The sequence below is a fragment of the Squalius cephalus genome, assembly GCF_949319135.1.
Source record: "Squalius cephalus genome assembly, chromosome: 7".
In the NCBI taxonomy this organism is placed as follows: domain Eukaryota; kingdom Metazoa; phylum Chordata; class Actinopteri; order Cypriniformes; family Leuciscidae; genus Squalius; species Squalius cephalus.
Genome location: NC_137128.1, coordinates 20,712,626 through 20,732,715, shown reverse-complemented (window position 1 = coordinate 20,732,715; position 20,090 = coordinate 20,712,626). Strand labels below are relative to the sequence as shown.

At 38.8% G+C, this 20,090-nt stretch overlaps 2 protein-coding genes across 2 annotated transcripts; both read right to left on the bottom strand.

Moving 5' to 3' along the window:
* Positions 1 to 3,914: 3,914 nt before the first annotated feature.
* bcl2b (BCL2 apoptosis regulator b) lies at positions 3,915 to 6,432 on the bottom strand. The gene has a single exon (XM_079876182.1). It carries the CDS (start codon positions 5,767 to 5,769, stop codon positions 5,260 to 5,262), a length of 510 nt encoding a protein of 169 aa, XP_079732308.1. The 5' UTR covers positions 5,770 to 6,432; the 3' UTR covers positions 3,915 to 5,259.
* Positions 6,433 to 10,901: 4,469 nt separating this feature from the next.
* kdsr (3-ketodihydrosphingosine reductase) lies at positions 10,902 to 19,158 on the bottom strand. The gene is made up of 10 exons (XM_079875484.1): positions 18,700 to 19,158; positions 17,641 to 17,730; positions 17,209 to 17,265; positions 17,049 to 17,114; positions 16,790 to 16,885; positions 15,846 to 16,037; positions 15,666 to 15,749; positions 15,076 to 15,159; positions 14,634 to 14,735; positions 10,902 to 11,983 (listed from the first exon to the last, which is right to left on the bottom strand). Exons 1-10 carry the CDS (start codon positions 18,886 to 18,888, stop codon positions 11,864 to 11,866), a joined length of 1,080 nt encoding a protein of 359 aa, XP_079731610.1. The 5' UTR covers positions 18,889 to 19,158; the 3' UTR covers positions 10,902 to 11,863.
* Positions 19,159 to 20,090: the final 932 nt, after the last annotated feature.

Below are 20,090 nucleotides of genomic sequence, written 5' to 3'. Positions count from 1 at the left end.
GTTTTAATTGTTTAATCTATCTAAACTTACTGTTTAACCAAACATTTAGAAAAGGTTCAAACGAAAGTTCAAAAGAACAGCATTTATTTTGAATCCAAATTTTTTGGATCAGTCTTTTCCTGTCACTTTTGATCATTTTAATGCTTTTTTGTGTGATAAAAGTATCAGTGCCGTTGAAAAAAACAAAATCGTACTCGCCCCAAACATTTGAACAACATTCTATGGATCCTTGTTTGAAACACCCGCTTGGATCAGGTTAGCCAAAAATATTGAATTAACACAAAATAAAGAGGAACTTTATGAATGATGTCCACTTAAATTCTGTGGCCGCATGTGTGGCTATTGACTTCTTTTGAAAGAATGAAATATTAAAAAGTGCAATTTTGGTATATTTTTTGGTATACATTTTGGTGTTTTTGTTTTGTATATAGCTGTCAAAGTTAACTGCATATGTGTTCTTGAAAAATACTTCTTAAAAAAAGCTTTCAAATAAAATGTATTCAACTAAAAATGTTTCTCTTTAGGTTTGTACATATAACATCACTCTAACAGTGGGTAGATAAAAATACACTACAAAGTCAATATTTTTCAATTTTGCCATTATATATGGATCTTTACATGAAAACATAGCTGCCTTTACTGTATATTTTATAAAGGGAATCCCTCAAAAGGGGATTATTATATTTGGTGGTCCTTGCATCAAAATGTTTGGGAAAAACCCTACTTTCAGCCATGGATAAGAGTGTTGTACTTTCAGGTTAAACTCTAGTGTTCAGTTCCATTTCATTGAATCTTAAAGATCCTCAGAATCAACGCAAAAAAAAAAAAAGTCCAGAGATTCCTTCTGGGCCTAGATGAGAACAATCGCTCTGCGTGGGACGATTGAAACCCACTGCCAAATGTATAATTGAAACAGACTGAAAAATATATAGAATATGACTCAAGGTGTTATTTTCTGAATGCAGGCTTATACTGTCTCTGAGCACACAGTGAATTAGAGGACAAAGTAAGACAGTGGGGTGTTGTTGAGATCCAGACAGCAAGGTAAACAAACATAGTCTTGTGATGCAGCTTGATGAAAAATGTAAGTGTTTGGGGCAGGACAGTAGACTCAACAACATAAGCCCACAAATGACACCTATTTTTGTCTGGAGTTAAACAGGAAACAGAAGGTAGGCTGATTTGAGAGCACACGCATTGCTCTCGCCTGTCCAAATGTCACCATTAAGGTTAATGAGCCTGACACCTCCGTCACTGCTTTTAGAGCAGGGCGGAAAATATAAGCCCTGCATGGCCGGATTTATAGTATCTAGTTGCCCACGTCACAGCAATTTAGTAAACTTGATTATTTTTATAGAAAACCACAATAGTGGTCTCAGACACTGTGATCTCAATACCTCTATTCCTACGAATAATTACAGAACAACATGTTTACAGTGTATGATAACCTTTAATACGCCACAGGCAGCTACCTTGTCATACAGTGCTAATTTTGTGGTTTTTCACTGTGCCACTTTAGTAAATGGATTTGCTAGTCAATTTAGCAGTAACACTTTTATCCGTTTTTGTCAACTGCAATTAATATGGGCAACAGCCAGGATATGATGTCACACAGCTTTTATTTTTATAAATAATAAATTGTGAATTTAGGGTTAATTTGGGGTTTCTATATTCTATTATATATATATACCATTTTTCATGAGATGTACACAAAAGGCCTGTTACTCTCTAATACTGTTCACAAATCTGTCTAAATCTGTGTTAGTAAGCACTTCTCCTTTGCCGAGATAATCCATCCACCTCACAGGTGTGGCATATCAAGATGCTGATTAGAGAGCATGATTATTGCACAGGTGTGCCTTAGGCTGGCCACAATAAAAGGCCACTCTAAAATGCAGTTTTATCACACAGCACAATGCCACAGATGTCGCAAATTTTGAGGGAGCGTGCAATTGGCATGCTGACTGCAGGAATGTCCACCAGAGCTGTTGCCCGTGAATTGAATGTTCATTTCTCTACCATAAGCCGTCTCCAAAGGCGTTTCAGAGAATTTGGCAGTACATCCAACCGGCCTTAGGGAAGCTGCATCTGCATGCTTGTCGCCCTCATCGGGGTCTCGACCTGACTGCAGTTCGTCGTCGTAACCATCATGAGTGGGCAATTCCTGGAAGCTGAAAACATCCCAGTTCTTGCATGGCCAGCGTACTCACCGGACATGACACCCATTGAGCATGTTTGGGATACTCTGGATCGGCATATTTGACAGCTGTTCCAGGTCCTGCCAATATCCAGCAACTTCGCACAGCCATTGAAGAGGAGTGGACCAACATTCCACAGGCCACAATCAACAACCTGATCAACTCTATGCGAAGGAGATGTGTTGCACTGCGTGAGGCAAATGGTGGTCACACCAGATACTGCCACCCAATACAGTAAAACTGCACATTTTAGAGTGACCTTTTATTGTGGCCAGCCTAAGGCACACCTGTGCAATAATCATGCTGTCTAATCAGCATCTTGATATGCCAAACCTGTGAGGTGGATGGATTATCTGGGCAAAGGAGAAGTGCTTACTAACACAGATTTAGACAGATTTGTGAACAATATTTGAGAGAAATGGGGCTTTTGTGTATATAGAAAACGTCTTAGATCTTTGAGTTCAGCTCATGAAAAATGGGGGCAAAAAACGTGTTGCATTTATAATTTTGTTCAGTGTGTATATATATATAAATCAAAATAATCTCAATAGTTAGAAGGGTTTCTTAAATCTGAAGTATTTTTACTGTTGGATACTGCAGCCAGTTGTCACTGTGACTCAGGCGTTCTGGTCTATTTCAAAGCCATAATTGAAAAGAAATTAGTAAATAGAGGAACTCTTTCCTGATGTTCAGGTCAGTGAAAGTGTAATCCTTTGATATGTGTCAAAAGTTTCCACTTTCAAAAGGTCAGGACTCGAGGGGAATGTTAAACTTTCCTTCCTTAAAGTTAAAATGCAGCCTTTGAATTATTGATGAATGCCCTGTGGACACAATGCTTTGAATTATGCACATCCACATTAAGTCTTTGTTCAAACACAAACTAGTATTAAATAATGTTGCGGTCCACAGTAGAACAGAGATGTGGAAAATGCAACCAGAGTGAATGAAAGAGGGGAAGTCCTGGATGACCTTACTGATCTGATGCTTAAGTCCTGCACCAGACCACAAGTTCCCGCTCATTTATGATTGTCACCTTACAGTTCAAAGCGAGTTCATTATTGAAAGGTCATATTCTGAATGGCCATTAAAAAAAAAAAGCAGCATGTCTCATGAGTTCCTCCTGAATGGCATTATTAATTTACAGCTTACTGAAAATTCATCAGGATATTTTTTACATATTTGACATTGTTGCTGCACCTCTCTTCCCAGTCTGTCTGTAATGCTCTGGGCTGTGTTTCCCAAAAGCATCATCAGCCTAAGTTGATCGTAGAACAATTGCCACCAATGGTGTCTAAGATCAGCTTAGGCTTACGATGCTTTTGGGAAACGCAGCCCTGTTTAGTTCCTGTCTCTATGAAGCCCCTCCTTCTGAAAAGCGCAATGTGCTCTGATTGGTCAGCTGGATCAGTGTGTTGTGATTGGTCAACCGCTTTGAACGTAATTGGGAAATGTCACTCCCCTTACCATAACTGCGACACTACTCAACCAGGGCGAGTCTTGGGCAGGAAAATTATGTGAACGAGGAATTTTATGACGTGTACGTTCGCGGAAGAAAACTCAAGACTACAATCGAGGCAGAACTTTGTAGACATTTTTCATGCTCAAACAGCAACATTACACAAGAAAGAAAGTTGAAAAAGTAAGAAACATCTAAGAAAGCATAATAGGTCCTCTTTTAAAAAACAGCATATATTGTAATCTCAGTTGCATGTTTAATTTGGTGAGTAGCTTTGTCTTTTACATCATGTTTTTACATATATATTTTTTAATTTTATGCAGAAATATCAACAACAAAAATTAAGTGTGTCATTTCCAATAAATGGAATTGTTTTCTAAAACAATTCCTGAAGACTCCCACGATCTGCTATTGGTTTATTCATCACTCTGGAAATTAAAGGTCATGCACATTGCATTGTGGGATGCAGTACCCAGATCTTGGTGGCATAATGCATATAGTAAGTCATCTGGGTATTCTATGCATGTGGAAAATTAGCATATAGTACACAGTATACCTACTATATGATACTGAATTTACTCAAATAGTAGGACTAATATGGTTATTGGAGAAGTCCAGCATTCGTCACCAGAGAGAAGCCTGTTGCTTCACTGGAAGATCAGTTATGACAGTTTGAATAAGAATTATGAGATAACTGAAACCTGCACTGATGAATTGTTTAAACAACATGCATTTAGAAAATAGTTGAGTTTTCATTTAATGCCAAATTTAAGTCTTTCTACTGGTTATTTACATGCTTCCAAAAATTATTTATAAGTTAATAAAAATAATAAAAATATATTGTATCTTCTATTTTGTTGCCTATACAAACCCTTTGTGCCAACCATATCTGTGCTGAGGTAGGCATGATTACACAAGTCATGAGTTAACAAAATTTAGGAAATATTTTGTAAGATCTAATTTGATCTGGTTTTTTTTACTCAATAACTTAATCAATCGTTTGCATTTACTTAGGTTACATTATTGTCTGTTCAACCAGAGATACTTGACAGAAAAGCGTCACATCCACTGCCTTCAACTGTCAAAGTACATTAATTTTATGTGTGCTAAACTAGAATTTTCATTTTAGAACTCTAGTTGTGCAAACCTGGTTTTCCAGGTACACCTGGGCAGAAAATGAATGGAGTTCAGTGATGTTTAAACAATATCATCACAAGCTGATCCATTGCACTTAGCACAAGAATAGCCCAGGGTAATTTAAACGCATGATTTGGTGAGTAAATATCGGATATAGCATATCCCATAAAACTGGTAAGGCCAAACATCCTCCTGTTTGCATGAATCAACAGCAGTTCCTGAAAGTTCCGCACAGGGAACCACACCTTCAACTCTGCAGACAGCAGCTGTCATTGATGGCTTCACGTAACAGACTCGCCACGGAGGCGTGAGAGAGGTGTGACAAATCGCCGAAGCTCATTGGCTGGCGCATTTTAACGAACAGCGCTACCGGCCAATCAGAGATCACGCGCAACGCTTCGAACGCATGACGCCATGCGCAGAGGCGGAGCATGAGACGCTGCGTCTTCGGACGTGAGGTATATTGAGTTAATTACATACCCAGCCACCGTTCTCCTGGATCCAGCCGTGCAGCGGCCCGTTCAGATATTCCGTCATCCAGCCCGCAATGTTATCCACCTGCGCCGTCATCTCCTTGTTCACGCATTCGACACAAACAGTCCCTCCAAACTCGAAAAAAGCGATGATTCTGCCCCAGTTCACGCCGTCCCTGAACAGCTCGTCTATGACCGCGGTGAAGCGTTGATGCGCCGTGATGGACGTGAGATGCAGCTGTTTGGACATCTCCGCAAAGTCCGACTGATATAACCGTTCCAGTTCATCCCCAGCCTCCCGTAGCACCTTGTGAAGAGCGCTGAACGGGTCGTGACGCGGGCTGGGAGAGACGCCGCTGTCCTCCTCCTGCCTCCCCATCATCAGTCCATTCGAGACACTGTCATCGTGTCCATTCACTTCCCACACGAATCCCCTCTTCCAGAGCTTATGGTGGATGTACTTCACCACTATATTGCGGTTATCATACACGACCTCCTGTGCCATATCGACCTGTATATATATAGCTAAACAACCTCAGAATCAATGTGAGCTTATTAATCCAGGCGCATCTCCATCATGATCTTCATCTTCATAACACCAATGCAATGCAGCAACTGATTTTTAGATAACTGCAAATCGTTCGAACGGTGAACTTACTGCATGTTGCCTCACTTGAGACGGCAAGTTGCAGCACTCGCGCAAATCCTCCTCCAGTGCCTCGGTGTAGAAAAACGCCCACTTTCTGTTCCCAGCAGAAAATTCCAGGCATGTATGAGAGGACTTAAGCATCTTCCTTCATATCAGATAACACAAACATGCCGTATAAGCACGGGTGAGAAAGTCTCTGGTGTTTTGAGTGGGAATTGCGTGCAGTAAGTCATGGTTTATTCGTGTAAAAGACTCCAGAGCTGCGGGAGACGGAAGAGGCTGGTCGCCGAGTGTTCACGCGCACTTGTGAGTTTCTTCTCTCGCGGAGCGGCTAGTGTGAAGAAAGACTTTCTCAGTGGTGTCTGCTGCCGAATTGAGTCTTTACGCGAAAGGTAAACGGGTAACAGTTGTGTCTCTCAGTATAAGTTGAGCGTTTGGAGGAGTCTGCTGTGCGCAGTCGCTCCATTTGCAGCCAGACTCGACTCTGCCCCCTTTATAGCAGAGGTGTTTCCTGTGCGACGTCACTCATTCACACTCATGTGCGTGTGTGAAGTGCAAATACTGCTAATGCATTGCTCGTTTATCCTCCTTTGAGCATTTAAAAAATCTGGAGCATAATTAATATTAATCATAGTTTTTAACATTACTGAACAACATTTTTTGAATAATATTGTTCATATAAAAAGTATTATAACATCTTTATGTAAAAGTAGATTAAAGGGATAGTTCACCTAAAAATGAAAACTCACCCACATGTCGTTCCATACCCATAAGACTTGTTCATCTTCAGAACACAAATGAATAAAAATGAATGAACACATCAAAATATATTTTGATGAAATCTGAGAGCTTTTTGTCCCTCCATTGACAGCTACGCAACTACCACTTTGACCTTCAAAAAGTTCATGAAGAGATCGTAAAACTAATCCATATGAATTGAGCGGTTTAGTCCAAATTTTCTGAAGAGACTCAATCGCTTTAAATGATGAACAGATTGAATTTAAGCTTTTATTCATCTATAAACATTGATCAGCAAACATAAACAGAAGCTCAACCGAACCTACATGAGAGTGAACCTCATTGGTTCTTGCTGAAGCTCAAACGTGATGCCTAACACGAGAATGAACATCATTGGTTCTCGCACGTCAAGCGAACAGGCTTGAGCTTCCGTTTGCCATAACTGATGTGCGAGTTGAATGTTTATATGTGAAATGTCAAAGTGAGGGACAGAAAGGTCTCAGATTTAATTAAAAATATCTTGATTTGTTTTTCCGAAGATGAATGAAAGTCCTACGGGTTTTGGAACGATGTGTGGGTGAGTAATTAATTATAGGATTTTTGGGTGAACTAACCCTTTAATGGTGAGTTCATATTTAATCATCAACTTATTTTTATATTTATTATCACACTGTATATCTTCACAGTGGGCTTTTAAATTTTACACTTCTGTTTCTAGGTCAGTAATCAAATAAGCAATTTGTGGCATGCACTGATCATGTGAACTTGTTTGTACAGACGATCAGATGTTCTTGCTTTCACTGAAGCATAAAATGCTTTTTGGATTATTTTCAGATCACGCTGGAAAACATGAGATGATCAGAACTTCTGGAGTTCATAACATTCGAGTGCTGTCTTAAGCAGATTGGGACGAAATCCATCATACGGTTTCACTTGAACTGTTTTCATGGAATTTAAAATGTTTTTTGTTTTGTTTTTTTATTCAGAAGAGAAGCATTTCCTAGTGGTCTTTTGGATGTTTATATATTATATAGCATATCATCATATTGGCCACACCCCCAAACATTTGGTATCACAGAACAGTCTAGGGTGTTGTTACCTTTACCTGTTACTTGCTGTTTTTAGAACTAGCTTAACTTATTTTTATACTGTAGTTTGGCATTTGACGCTATGTGAGAGTTGTCTTATTGTTTTATTCTGTGCTGTTGACTGTTTGTATCATTGATATGGGATATGAGTGTACAGCACTTTGATAAACACTTGCTGTTTTTAAAAAGTGCTTTATAAATAAACTTTGACTTTTGACTTTAATATACACAGAACTTAAAATAGTGGAATGTATGCTTTCAGGGACCAAGCAAAACATATTTATGTGGATATTAAATTGACTGTTAGGACTGACTATACTGTACAAGCAGAGTAGTTAATATATATTATTAATATAAATAATAATAAATACTCTTTAGAAAATGTAGGAAAATATAATTTATTCTTTGGAGTTTCCAAATGTTATTTAGAATTCTCATGTTCTAAATACCATCCTAACATTTAATTATTTATTTATTTAGGTATATGGGAGAAATAACAATTTTCTTGCAAATAGAATGCGTAGGTAATTAAATTTTTTACCTGGTTCGGATGAGCTGAAATGGAAATCAGCATCTGTACAAGCAGAGCAGAATTTGGTCCCCAGCCTTGCCTCAAAATGGGAACTTCTATGGACAGGAGGCCTTTGATCTTTCAGCACCCCTCGGTGTCAACCCTGCTTTGAATAAAGGTGAACCAACTCATGCCAAACCCTATGAATTACAGCAGAACAAAATGACTACATCATACATATGACCCCTGCTAGCAGTCCAGGCTTCCGAGACAGAACATTGTGTGTTGCAATGGTGGTCTTTAAAATGTTCAGGTTTGTGCCTAACTTGCTTTCTACCTCTGTCAGCCTTGACTGGGTTATTCAGGGCTAAGTTAGGCTTCTGGAGTAGGCTATTTCAGACTTGCGATGAAGTGCTTTAAAGTAAAGGAACAGGTTCAGGCGATTTATACTGATGTTACTGACAGGTATGTCCTGTGTCTCCTAATTCTGGCAAGAGTGAACCTCCATTCCTGTCTATTAATGAAAACAAATAGTAAATCCCTAACCCCTGGTTCCACAGACAAGGCTTAAGACTAGTCCCAGACTAAAATGCATGTTTGAGTTGTCTTAAGTGAAAAAAAACTTGCACTGACCAATCTTAAAATATATCAGTGCCATTGTTGTGTCTCAAAATGCACACCAGCAATGTTTTTTTCTAAGGCGCGTTTTAAAAAAGTTACTTGAATTAAACTAAGGCTTAATCCTAGCTTAATCTAAGCCCTGTCTGTGAAACCAGGCCTATAAATTAAATGGTAAAATGTTACATAGGACACTATGTAGTGCATATGTTTTGAGCAACAAGTTTTCCAGTCAGTGATTGGGATTATTTCAAAATAGTTATTGAGAAAGTTATTTTAATAGACACTGCGAACAAAAAGACGAATTTCTAGCCAATTAAATATTTAAAGCATAATTAAGCAGAAATGTTTGTTATATTTTCAAGGGATTCCATCACCATCATTTTACAAAGTTCAAAAGGTTCCGACACAAAATTACCTTTCAAAAGTTATTTATTTCATTATGTAAGAAAATAAGACAAAGCAACAACATCCTCTTTTTCTCCCATGGCACACAAGGTGAAATTTATGCAATTTTGGCAACAAATGAATAAGGGAAAAAACAGATATACAAGCAAAACGTATCCAAGTTGGTCTTGGTCTTTTAAAAGTTACTCATAAACTATATACCTTATTCTCAGAAATATACCTCAACTTCAGTCAATAAAAGAGGGAACTATAGCAGAAGACAGTGAAAATAAAATCAAAGTATCTTCTTATGCTTTTAAATGAAGTGTGAGCACAGGCTTGATTTGCATAGCTTTAAGGAGATCAAAACATTTTCTCTACTGTTTGCTTCTTAATGACTAAACAAATGACTACGGCCATGTGTTGAGTTACGGAAGAGGGCACGACCGAATCGTAAGTCCGACACACATCGGCACCTAACTTATAGCTACTATGTGCTGGACGACGTGCCTTGAGCCAATATCAAATGAGAACATCGTCGCTCCGACTCATGCATTCTCACTTTCATATTTTGGGCCATTTTGTAAAAAATATCCAATGAACAAACAAACAAAAACAATGTCTTTTTCCATATTGAAACAAATCTACGTAAACCATACACAATCTATGCCATAGTTGGATGTGGAGGTGTCCACTCTTATAGCTTTTATAGTGGTCTGTGTTTGGATCTCTTAAGGCTTGGAATGGGTCTCCACGACTGCATTGGTCAATCGTTTCTAGCATACCTGCAAACTCCGGACCGGCGAAAAATTTCTCTTCTAAAACTGACTACATCTTATGCTAATAGGAAAGCAGAAATACAGCGGTTACCCCTGCAAAGCTACGCTTATAGACTCTATTACCGTGAAAAGGTAAGATGAAAAGAAAGGCGATGAGTTTGCAGGCATGTTCTAGGGAAAACAGCAGCATAAAAAAAAAATCTTAAATAAAGAGTTGCATTGAATGGAAGTGCTACTTCACCCAAAAATGAAAATTCTGACCATTCATTCACCCGAATTCCAAAACCGTAAGACTTTCTTTTTTCTGTAGAACAAGAGTTTTGTTTAATTTAGTTTTTTTGTCCAAAAATTTGTCATACGGACCACTTTTACAGTCCCTTTGAATCACTGTATGGAAAGGAGCAGCATGAACATTCCACTAAACTTCTCCTTTTGTGTTTTACGGATGACAGAGAGTCATGCAGGTTGAGCAACATGAGGGTGAAGAAATATTGAGAGAATGTTCATTTTCATTTTCAATTGACCCCTTTCTGTTCATTCAGGCTTTCAAGGGATAAACATCCGCTCGTGTAACTGTAGGGTGTGATCACATCACATGCTCGCCGTTTGCTTGTGACCGTGAGGAAGGCAAATATTACAACAGCATGAGTAAGTGTCATTTTCTCTCTAGCTATTGTGTTGTCAGTAAGGTACGACATCGAACGGGTGCAACAAGAACAAGGGGCAAGTTTGGAAGGCCTAAATCAGAAAACACAGTTTATATGCTAGAACCATCCAGTTTACGTTACAACAGAGCAGAGCAACGAGGAGATTCACTTCACTTGTGGAAGCCATATTGCTTGTTTTGGTGTACAAATCAGATCAAGCTTCACAACATCTACAGTATTTGAAATGCCTGCGTGAACACAATACTCTTGATACATTTATTCATCTTCAATACTAGAGTTCTGGGGTTGTGGACATCAAACCACATGTATAGCTGACTACGATTATTCAAACATGAGCTGCTTCATATGTAGGCTTTTGCTCTGGTTACACCTGATCCATTTGGATCTCCAGCTCCACCTGTTGGCAGAAAGGTGTAGTGACTCGAACCAGCGAGCCATTCACCACCGCAATGGCTTATCAAGACCCCTCCTCCAGTTCAGTGAACTCTTAGAAGCCCCTGAGGTCACCTAAATGCATGCGTACAAGCAGACAAATATAATACACACACGCACGCACATTTATAAGGTAAACATTTCCTTCAGAAACCCCCACACAGAGCAAAGAAGATAAGGCAGAGTGGCAGACTCAGGCTGTTTCATCCGAAAACACAGACGCCCCGTGTCCATACCTTAAAACTATGAAATCTAAAAGCAGGAAGATACAGTGCTTGAATACGAACATCACAGACCAGTCAGAAGAACATAGGACAGCTCGTCACCTCATAAGGAAGCGAAGTTGGAGTTCTTGAGCTGTACAGATTTTTACCTGTACAGCATATGGTAACATTTCATTAATATAAATAAAAGCTGACTGAATTTTAATTCTAGTGTTGAACCTTCTGAAGTAAAAACCTTCTAAAACATGAAAATGAAGTATAGGCAGTGAGAGCCAAAGAGTAATTCATTTAAATGCAAATAAACTTGGTTTTGTTTTGTTTTTTAAGAGATTGAAATATTGATGCAGCATGCACTGGAATGACTGGGATCCTGAATATTACAGAACTACAGTGTTTTTTAGTTTTTTTTGGTAGACCTCTTCTACCCACTTAAACATGTCTGCCAGGCTGGGTTTGTGCGTGCTGTGAAGGTGTATGGGTGAATGTAGTGGTGGGAATGCTGGTGTTACTCCCTCTTGTCCGCTGCTTTGGACTGTTCTCTCTGGATCATGCAGCGGCGGACGATGCTGTCAAAGCTGCCCAGGTAGAAGAGAGCGATGGTGCGGAACAGTCCCATGGTCACAATCTGGACAGGGTGACAAAATATTACCATTTTAACATATCACAGAAAATAAATAACTGTGTATCCGACTATCCATCCATCCATCTACCTATTAATCTTTCCATCCATCTACCTATCCATCCATCTATCCTCCATCCATTCATCCATCCATCTACCTATATACTGTATCAATCCATTTACCTACCTACACATTCATCTTTCCACCTATATATCTATCCATATATCAATCTACCTATATATCCATCAATCCATCTACCTACCTATCCATCATCAATCCATACATCCATCCATCCATCCATCCATCTACCTACCTATCCTTCCATTCATCCATTTATCCATCCATCCTCCATCCATCTACTGATCAGTAAACAGTTGAGCTCTTAAAAGAGACATGTTTTTCTTACTGTGAAGAACATTTTAATAATCTAAAACAATCTTTTCCCACTATAAAGAATCTTTTGTGGAATGGAAATGTCCCATGGATGTTAAAGGTTCTTAATGGAACTATCAATGCTGATAAAGAACCTTTATTTTTAATCCTATGTTTCGATCTATCAACATATACAGTGAGGAAAATAAGTATTTGAACACCCTGCTATTTTGCAAGTTCTCCCACTTAGAAATCATGGAGGGGTCTGAAATTGTCATCGTAGGTGCATGTCCACTGTGAGAGACATAATCTAAAAAAAAAAATCCAGAAATCACAATGTATGATTTTTTAACTATTTATTTGTATGATACAGCTGCAAATAAGTATTTGAACACCAGAGAAAATCAATGTTAATATTTGGTACAGTAGCCTTTGTTTGCAATTACAGAGGTCAAACGTTTCCTGTAGTTTTTCACCAGGTTTGCACACACTGTAGGAGGGATTTTGGCCCACTCCTCCACACAGATCTTCTCTAGATCAGTCAGGTTTCTGGGCTGTCACTGAGAAACACGGAGTTTGAGCTCCCTCCAAAGATTCTCTATTGGGTTTAGGTCTGGAGACTGGCTAGGCCACGCCAGAACCTTGATATGCTTCTTACAGAGCCACTCCTTGGTTATCCTGGCTGTGTGCTTCGGGTCATTGTCATGTTGGAAGACCCAGCCTTGACCCATCTTCAATGCTCTAACTGAGGGAAGGAGGTTGTTCCCCAAAATCTCGCAATACATGGCCCCGGTCATCCTCTCCTTAATACAGTGCAGTCGCCCTGTCCCATGTGCAGAAAAACACCCCCAAAGCATGATGCTACCACCCCCATTCTTCACAGTAGGGATGGTGTTCTTGGGATGGTACTCATCATTCTTCTTCCTCCAAACACGTTTAGTGGAATTATGACCAAAAAATTCTATTTTGGTCTCATCTGACCACATGACTTTCTCCCATGACTCCTCTGGATCATCCAAATGGTCATTGGCAAACTTAAGACGGGCCTTGACATGTGCTGGTTTAAGCAGGGGAACCTTCCGTGCCATGCATGATTTCAAACCATGACATCTTAGTGTATTACCAACAGTAACCTTGGAAACGGTGGTCCCAGCTCTTTTCAGGTCATTGACCAGCTCCTCCCGTGTAGTTCTGGGCTGATTTCTCACCTTTCTTAGGATCATTGAGACCCCACGAGGTGAGATCTTGCATAGAGCCCCAATCCGAGGGAGATTGACAGTCATGTTTAGCTTCTTCCATTTTCTAATGATTGCTCCAACAGTGGACCTTTTTTCACCAAGCTGCTTGGCAATTTCCCCGTAGCCCTTTCCAGCGTTGTGGAGGTGTACAATTTTGTCTCTAGTGTCTTTGGACAGCTCTTTGGTCTTGGCCATGTTAGTAGTTGGATTCTTACTGATTGTATGGGGTGGACAGGTGTCTTTATGCAGCTAACGACCTCAAACAGGTGCATCTAATTTAGGATAATAAATGGAGTGGAGGTGGACATTTTAAAGGCAGACTAACAGGTCTTTGAGGGTCAGAATTCTAGCTGATAGACAGGTGTTCAAATACTTATTTGCAGCTGTATCATACAAATAAATAGTTAAAAAATCATATATTGTGATTTCTGGATTTTTTTTTTTTTAGATTATGTCTCTCACAGTGGACATGCACCTACGATGACAATTTCAGACCCCTCCACTTTCTAAGTGGGAGAACTTGCAAAATAGCAGGGTGTTCAAATACTTATTTTCCTCACTGTATATCCATCCATCCATCCATCCAATATAGCTATCCATCTATACCCATCCCTCTATCCACCTATCCATCCACCTAGGAATGCACCAATACCAGTATCGGTATCGGGCCTGATACTGCACTTGTGTACTCGTACTCAAATTCATTACAATGCTTTGATACCAAAAACTCCCAAAATTTGCCTCTGATTCCTCTGATTTGACCAGTTTTGAGTCAGGGAAGATCTGGACAAAAGTCAAGAGGCTCATTAAAATCTTCAAAGGGAATATCTAAGAGCGTGACTGACTCAAATAGCCCTACGAAAGCTGAATGCAAACAAGATGTTACTAAGATACAAAGATGAAGCAGGATGATGAAAGAGACATGATGCAGAAATAATTAGCTGTCATTCCATGTCAATCTCCTAGGGTATTGTCAATGAGTCAAATATGATGACACTGTTGCGCTAGAGCCAGAATCTTAGTGTTTTGTGACAATGGGCCATACCTGCTGCAGCCCCTCAGTGATGGAGGTCACAGGTGACATCCCACAAGTCAGCGCTGACAGCATGTAGCCATCAGGACCAAATGAGCTGGTGAAATTTCCCTGCTGTGAATGGACAGAGACAAGAAAGGGTATTTAAGGTATTTGGAAGAAACAATAGTTAATGTATATATACGTATATATAAATATAACATTTCTCAAATTATCTCCTTTTGTATTCCACAGAAGGAAGTAAGTCATACAGGTTTGGACCGACATGACAGTAAAAGATGACAATTTACATTTTTGGATGAACTATCCCTTTAAAGAAGGACTTTATTGTGCTTAAAAACAGCTAGACGGAGTGCAAAACAGAAGGCAGGGGTCTCAAGGCATGTTATTGAAAGCTAATAGTCGAATAGTCGATTGTTGGAGTAGTTGACTTCCTTGACCACTCCCTACTTACCACAGCATCCTTCACCGCAATTTTTGCCACTTGCTCAGGCTGACAGACTCCAGATGTCTCTGAAATTAACTTGGTCTCCAGAGGCTGCCGTTGAGAGAGATAAAACCAGAAGAATAAAACATAGGCAGGACAAAAACACGTTTTGCTCAGCATTACTTTGTGCAGGGACAAACAGCCACCTCAATATATATGAAGAGTTCAGATGCAAAAGCCTCTAAGTGCCATCTGAAATTTTCTTTTAGAATGATCATTTTTATCAAGCTCATATATTTAAGTTCAGTAATTTCACTTAAATGGCAATGAAAATTAACTATGAATTGTCATTTAAGTGACATTGCTGAACTTAAATATATGAGCTTGATAAAAATGATTATTCTAGAAGAAAATTTCAGATGGCTCGCCTCTTCATATATATATATATTTTACTTCAGGAACAAAGATCCAACTATGTAACAGAGCAGAGACATGCATTATTTGAAATCCTTCATTTTTAAATATTCTATTAATATTAATGCTCTTTTCTAATATTCTAGGTATTTAATATTCAGAGATTAATTCTATTCAGGAAAAAAATAAATCTATTATCTCACCTTATTCTTATTCTCTTCTGCAAAACCTGGTGTGTCAGTGTCTGGGGGATACGCCACAGTAACATAGATATTATAGGGCTTCATCTAAGAAAGATCAGGAGGAAAGAATAAATCAAAATCAAAGTGTTAATGGACAGCTACATGGTACATACTAAGCGAGCGCCACGTATACATACACACCTCCATCTGCAAGGCCTCAGCCAGACCACGCAGGGCGAATTTGGATGGCGAATAGGCCGTGTAGCCAAAGAGGCCAATCTGCCCTCCCTGTGACGACACAAACATGATGCGGCCCATCCGCCTTTCCTTCATAGTGGTGATCACTGCCCGGGTAGGGTAAACGCTGCCCAGATAGTTCACCTCCATCATTTTCTGTTAAAGGCACAATATGTAAGATTTTTGGGATTAAATTATCCAAAAACCACTAGAACAATGTTATACATTTTGTTGACTTGTGTACTTGCATTCTCCAAAATATTTCCAACAATGTTTAAATACAGAAAAGTTGCTTTAAAGCAAGCAGCTTTACAGTATTAAAGTCGTATTTAGCCCTTGGAAGTTTACCCAAGTTCCCGAGTTGGGCGGGCCATAAACTTTAAACATGGCGAAGGGGAGAACAATTTCTGCTCTGACTGATTTTCTTTATTAGTTTTTTATACAACGGCTTCATTCACCTTGTCTAGTCATTAAAGTAATGTATATTTACATATATGAATAATCATTTAAAGCGTATAATTTAAAGCCTGTATATGACTGAAATTCTAGAATCGACAGCAAGCTGACTATCTAGATAGCGTGGTGAACGTATAAATGGTTGTCAATGAATGGGACGCTAAATATCATCACTTGAATAGGACGATATGGTAATCGAGACTTAAGAAGTGGGAAGTAGGAAATTTCCGATGGCAAGTGAAGACAGAATAATAGTAGTTTGAAGGTGTTTACCAGCCATTTACAGCTATAGGGAGCTGTTTTGAACTCCAGAAACAAACTCAAAAACTAACTTCATTTTGGCCTGATTTTGCTCGAAAAGACATCACAGCAGTTCACTCTTCGATTTCCAGGGCCTTTACTAGCCCAATTCAAAAATGCCCACGCACATGTCCATGATATGCTGCTCTTACCTTGAAGCGGTCAACTTCCACCTCCTCAAACTTCCCAGATATAGACGTCCCAGCACAATTCACCAGCATGTCCACAGGACCCAGCTTCTCTTGAGCCTGGATAGCAAACACAAACATGCAACAGTCAGCAACCAACGCAAACCATCTGAAGAAAAAATTATAATAAGAGTTTATGTTTGAAAATAATGACCAGATTAAATGCTGACATGGAATAATATGCGAACAGATTCTTATAAATTGGTAAACAAAATAAACATACTTGTTTTATGACACTCTCCACTTGGCTGTAGTCTTTCGACACATCAACAGAAATGCAAAGCACCACCTAGAGGTAATCATAACAATACATGTCAAGCCCATTTAAGATTTTTGAGTTGATTTTGAGTGCAATGTCCAAAAAAATTAAATAAAATACATACTTGCTTATCATTTATGGCACATTTTTCCACTTCTTTCTTGGCTTGAACCAACTTGTGCTGTAGGGGAAAATGTACGCAATGGTAAACACACATACACTCATGGTTTTCAGAATATCAAATATGTAATACCATCCAAAGGCAGGATAAATTATTATGTAAACTACTGATCAAACAATTTGGGGTCAATAAGATTTTTTTTTTTTTTTTTTAAAGAAATTAATACTTTTTTTCAGTGCAGATGATTAACAATGTTACAAAAGATTTCTATTCTGAATGCTGTTCTTTTTACTTTTCTATTCATAAAGGGATCCTGGAAAAAAAAATCTATGGTTTCCACAAATATATTAAGCAGCACAATGTTTTCAACATTGTTAATAATTTCTTCAAATAAATGCAGCCGAGACTGCAGTCACTGACAGATGATATACACACCTCATCTCGTGCCACCAGTGTGATGAAGGCACCATGTTTGTAGCATTCCATGGCAATGCACTTCCCAATCCCACTGCTGCCTCCGGTCACCTGATGATGGACAGCATATTCAGAGCAGATTTATTACTCACCAAGCAAGTCACAGTTCACATCATTTACTAAAATATGCTAAAAGCTTTGAGAGAGCATATAAACAAATTCACCAGGTTATAGGCACCAGAAAATCCAACAAATAATAATAAGTGCAGGTGCCACCAAATGTGCATTTATTCTCAAACAGTGGTCATAGAGCAACAGTCAGATAAGGTTGCAATAAAAAAAATCCTGTTCATATCCTCCATAGAGAAAATGACTTTTCACAATATACATGTACAAGACTACTATTAAAGGGATAGGCCTAGTTCACACAAAAATGAAAATTCTGTCATAATTTACTCTCCCTCAAGTTGTTCCAAACTTGCATGAGTTTAAATAGAATATAATTTAAAGAATATGGGTAACCAAACAGTTGATGGACCCCATTGACTTCCATAGTGTCCCCCGATAGATACAAATTCTCTATTGTTAGAGAGTTCAACATGGTGTTCATTTACAACTAGGTAAGTTCAAGCTCTTGATAAACTATGAACCTTAGCAAATGCAAAAACATGCAGTGCCCTCTTGAAAAGGTCCATTGCCCTGGAACAGATGGTTGCATAACCAGTACAAGAATGCATTTATTTGGCTTCCTGTAAGAAATATGAGCTGTAACATGAATATTTCTATGCATTTACAATATGAAGTCATAACAAATAGTCTCACCAACTGACGACACAAATAAAAGTCACATGCACATTTGCATTGGTCCATTGCGCATAATTGCAGTGACGTGACACATAATGCATATAAGTGCATATAATCACTTTATGAATAAGCAGGAACAATTAATGTTTAATGCAAATACATTATTATGCTTTTGCAATATATGGAAGACAACGTATTGGCAACCATTTCTTTTATACTTCTGATGTTATGAGATCTGTGCGCGCTGTTATTTAAAATAGAATTATATAAACTTACCACCACATGGGCCCCGTTCAGTTTGAGAGGTTTGGGGCTTATTAACGGGGATATCATGTACAGCAGCAGCACGAAGGCCACGATGAAAGCAGCCACTACCAGGAGCATAATGAAAGGCAGAAGCAGCCACCAGGAGTTAAAGGAGAGCCAGTGTGAGAGCGCGGAGCCGAGAGCCTTCTCAGAGGACATGGGTCAACCTGATGCTGATGACGTTAGCTCACAAGCTAAATGTCCAATTACAGGCACTCCCCTGTCTCGCGGACAGAAGATAACAGGCCTTCGGGCGAGCTGTTTATGGGCTTATACTATCTGGTGATGTGCAAGAGGTTTGTGCAGCAGATTAAATACTAGGTTGAAGTCGTAAAACCGCAAAAGCTAACTCTTTCCGTTCACTACATGAACCAAAACATAGAATCTATGCACTTTGAACGGGATGCTGCGCTTGGGCGGAGGAATTATGGGAGTTGTAGTTTTTTCAACCTCCGCTTAACCCCGCCCAGTGCAGAAAAAGACTACAAGTTCCAAAGTTCAACACTCTTCATAAACTGTCACTTTCTTAATTAACGTAAAAGAGTCTTGAAATGTTTTATAGATGTTCTATAAGCCGTTTCGCTGTCTAAGCTACTGAATTTGACCGCCTCAGAGATTCAAACACGCCCTCTCTCCTAAAACAAGCCCCCTTATCAGTCAAAAAACCTGCAGTCAAAAAAAAAAGACACTGCCATCATGATTGACTGTTATTTCAACGACAAGAGACAAGTTATTTCCATTTCAACCTTTATTTACATGTGAATAATAAAATGAACAAGATAAACCCCTTAGTTTTAACTGTCTAACAGGCCTTATCCTTAAAACAAACCAAACATTTCTATACTAGTTATTCTAATACAACGTCTTATAGGTTTTTTTAAATGGCAAACCAAACACCCTATAAATGCATAGGAGGTGTATACAGATTGATATATAATTGTAAAGTTTTAAATGAAATGTGCAAATATCGAATCATTCCCAAACGTTCTGCCTATAAAAACAGGTATACATCCATCAATAAGCATCAGTATGTGTGAATCTGTATATGTAGACTGAGAGAGACAGACAGAGAGACAAGAGGAAAATGCAAAAAAGGCACATTGTGTGCTGAGCCTCAGCAAGTGAATTTACAAACGTCCAACACTGGCCCCTGAACATATAATGTAACTCATAACTCAGTGAAGAAATATCACGTTTTACAGTAATATACTGAAAGTAACGTTGTACATGGAGACAAAAAACATATGTAGTACATGTAAAGAGTGCTTGAATTGTTAAATGGGGATCTCAAAGTGTTACATCAAATGGCAATGCAGATTCAAAGTGTGACTTTCTCAAATGAGAAGGAAAAAAAAAGACAA

Coding starts and splice junctions, on each gene's coding strand:
- kdsr (XM_079875484.1), bottom strand. CDS start 18,888: ATGTCCTCTGAGAAGGCTCTCGGCTCCGCGCTCTCACACTGGCTCTCC. Junction 16,886..17,048: donor TGGAGAGTGTCATAAAACAA/GTATGTTTATTT, acceptor TTTGCTATCCAG/GCTCAAGAGAAGCTGGGTCC. Junction 16,038..16,789: donor TGGAAGTTGACCGCTTCAAG/GTAAGAGCAGCA, acceptor TGCCTTTAACAG/AAAATGATGGAGGTGAACTA.
- bcl2b (XM_079876182.1), bottom strand. CDS start 5,769: ATGGCACAGGAGGTCGTGTATGATAACCGCAATATAGTGGTGAAGTAC.